The 3,500-nt window shown below is 33.6% G+C and overlaps 1 protein-coding gene across 1 annotated transcript; it reads left to right on the top strand.

Moving 5' to 3' along the window:
- Nucleotides 1-1,492: 1,492 nt before the first annotated feature.
- Nucleotides 1,493-2,423, top strand: LOC149154728 (coniferin beta-glucosidase-like). Its single transcript, XM_089438157.1, has 3 exons — nucleotides 1,493-1,595; nucleotides 1,784-1,892; nucleotides 1,992-2,423. Exons 1-3 carry the CDS (start codon nucleotides 1,508-1,510, stop codon nucleotides 2,287-2,289), a joined length of 495 nt encoding a protein of 164 aa, XP_089294283.1. The 5' UTR covers nucleotides 1,493-1,507; the 3' UTR covers nucleotides 2,290-2,423.
- The last annotated feature ends 1,077 nt before the right edge of the window (nucleotides 2,424-3,500 follow it).

Here is a 3,500-nt window from a genome sequence, read left to right as displayed (position 1 = left end):
TTGGTGCATTAATAATCTTAGGGTTAGAGAAGCAGAGTTCTCTAATCTACTTCAATCTTATGCAGGGAGGATTTTAAAGGTTATGCAGATGTGTGTTTCAGAGAGTTTGGTGATCGAGTGAAATATTGGTCCACTTTCAATGAGCCCAATGTTTTTGGCACTGCAGGATATGATGACGGCGTTTTCCCACCTCAAAGATGTTCCCAACCATTTGGAAATTGTACTGCTGGAAACTCAACTGTTGAGCCATATATTGTTGGTCACCATGTTTTGCTATCACATATAGCTGTTGTGGAGCTGTACAAGAAAACCTATCGGGTTCTTTTCCTCTCTGATCTATGTTCATCTCCATTCATTCTATGAGATTTTATAAATTTCTCGATGAATGCAGGAAAAGCAAAAGGGCTGGATTGGATTAGTAATTTTAGTACATTGGATGATACCTCTTACCAATAAATCCACAGATGTGGCTGCTACTCAAAGAGAAAATGATTTTATGGTGGGCTGGTGAGTGATTTCTTTAACAATGAATTTTCAAGTTAACTTATGTTTCCAGAACCTTGAGTACCATAGAGCAGTCTCACCAATTGTTATTTCTCCTCTTTTTCAGTTGGGGTTTTCGTAGTGATTCAAATAATTAATAGCTATATTGTTGAAGTGGATGCAAATAGGTGTACTTTTGTTTGGTTGAGGGCAGACAACCACCCTAAATTAATTTCTTTTTCCAAAATCTAGGCTTTTAGACCCATTTGTTTCTGGAGACTATCCAGGGAGCATGAGGAATATAGTGGGTTCTCGGTTACCTTCATTTACAAAGGAACAGGCTCAAAAGTTACAAGGGTCATTGGACTTCATTGGTGTCAATCACTATGTTACCAGGTATTGTTTTGATGTTCCAAGAAAAGGTGAACTTATGTCAAGAGACTATGCTCAAGATATGTCCATTGGAACTGCAGGTACGAGAGTCATTCTCACAAATAGATTTAACTCAATAAATCTCATCTTCTAACAGCCTTTCAACTTGGCCTCCTTAAATCTATGAAGAATAACATTACTGTCTTCAAATCATAAAGGAAAATGGTTTTGATCCGTTGAAGTTTTATGTTATTTTAAATTCAAAAGTGATACATTGCAAGAACATTGGTATTAAGAACATTTTATGGTTGTTCTGTACTGCTTGATGAATGCAGTGGAACGAGATGGAATTCCCATCAGCGTCGATGTAAGAAGATTTTGAAGAATCACATGTCCTATTATAATCATATGTTTTCTTTTTCTTTTTAGCAGGAGCTTTTTATAAATATGAGTATGTAGATTTTTACAGTTCGATAGAAATTTTGGATTTAAACTATGCCTTAGTTTAGAAACATAATTCTAAACTGAGAGACAAATAGAATCCAAACTAAACTTTTTATAAATTGTAAAAAATTTGTTCTAAGTATGTTTATATCTTGACAAAAAAATATTTACCTCATGCTGAAATTTGTGGCAGAGATCATTTTTGGGTATGCCAGTTGTACCACAAAGCATGCAGGCAGTGCTTGAATATATTGAGGACCGTTCCCATAATATTCCTATTATTGTGCATGAAAATGGTGGGCACTCTTCTTATGTTATTCCTCTACCACAAGTTAGGTTTTCAGGTCCTCAATGAGAGCTCTCTGTACACTTAAGATTTATGCAGGTTCAAGAAAATATACGCAGATTGGTGCTACACTTTTTGATCATTGACCATCTAATTATCTGTTCTGGACTTACAATATCAGCTTTCATGTCTGGACAGGATTTTCAGAGCCTAATAATTCTTCTATTCCCCTTTCTGAGGCTTTGAATGACCAATTCAGGATGGATCTCCATCAAGAGGTCCTTCAGTATGTGCTTGCAGCAATAAGGTATACCATTTCTGAAACATAAAACGTTTATTCATTGTGGCAGGAATTTGTGAAATGATGAATATCTCTCAGACATAAAACGTTTATTCATTGTGGCAGGAATGGGTCAGACATCCGTGGATACTTTATATGGTCTTTCCTAGATGACTTTGAAGTTTTGAGTGGTTACACTTGGCGTTTTGGTCTTCATTATGTGGACTTAAATGACTTTGAAGTTTTGAGTAGTTACACTTGGCGTTTTGGTCTTCATTATGTGGACTTCAATGACAATTTGAAGCGTTATCCCAAACTATCTGCTCATTGGTACAAGAGTTTTCTGCAGAGGCGGGAAAGCAGGGAATCAATACTTGAATCTCAAATTCTACTCAACACCTACACTCCTATGAACGTCTCATAGAACCAAGAATTGAAACTCAATTTTATGAAAACAATGCGGTATATTTTAGGCATGATTTTCTTATACAAATTTGATATTTATGTTTATATTCACTTCCAAAAATGCTTTTATAGCATTTAATATATGATGTTTATGGTAGGAAACAATGTATTAAAAAATCTCAATTATTTTTTTATTTTTTTCTTTTTAAGTTAGGATAGATCATATAAGTGTTAATGGACGTTCTTTTTTTCATTATCTTCATCATCATCACCATATTGGAATTTTCTAAAATTTCACTAGCTCTCTCCAAATTGTTCTTTGGACCCTTACAAATTGTTCAATATTATATTTTTTTATTCTAGAGGCATCCTAGTCTTAAAGTGATATTTGAAACAAACTTTATGAGTCGTATACTTCAAAATACGAGCTTTTGTGCTTCATGTTTGCCACAAGCAAAATCACGGCAGCTTAAATTATGAAATATTGAATGACAATCTTGGTTTTCTTAGAAAATATGACTCTAGTGCTCGCTAGCTGGTTTATTATTTTTCAATAGTCGTTGTTGGTGTGCCTAATGAGTATTCCTCATTATCTACACATATATGCCTTGTCTATTATTGTGGAGGTTGTTGAATCTTAGTTGGATATGAGAGATTCTCTCCAACAAGATTTTTTCCTAGAATAGAATGTGGAGTTAAGTTGTTGTTGGCTTGAAGTCTCAATGGAATAGTATATTTATCTTTAGTCGAAAACCTCCATGTCTAAATTCACATTGAACTAGATGGAATAAACAATTCAATGTGTTTATGTGTGTTATGATTGTATTTTTGTGAATTATTGTGTTTCTTATTCAATTCTTTTGAAGTAAATTTTTTACAATAGTTTAGTCATTTTGAGAGCTAATCCTTAAAATAATTGAAGAAACCACAAAAGAGAAACTCTGTACATACATGTTTCCTATCATGTTGGAAACTCTATACATAAAGTAACTGACATTTATGTGGAACAACTTGCTCTTTTTGTCCTTCTCAAATTCTTCAAGGATCTCTTAAAGTACATAATTGTTTTATAAGCTTCCTAAGAACCTTAATATGTTCCTGGGTTGGAAAACTAAAATGGTATTTTATTATTAAACAAGGTCATTCTATGTAGGGTTGAAATTTGATATCCTACCTCACAAGTTAAGAATTTTTTATGAGAAGTTCTAATTTAAATACTCATTTCATCTA

This window comes from Pinus tabuliformis, chromosome 9 (genome assembly GCF_031772625.1).
Source record: "Pinus tabuliformis cultivar Carrire ecotype Pingquan chromosome 9, CPIR1, whole genome shotgun sequence".
NCBI classification, from domain to species: Eukaryota; Viridiplantae; Streptophyta; class Pinopsida; order Pinales; family Pinaceae; genus Pinus; species Pinus tabuliformis.
Note: the sequence above shows the minus strand (reverse complement) of the source record. Positions and strands in the feature narration are given on the sequence as shown.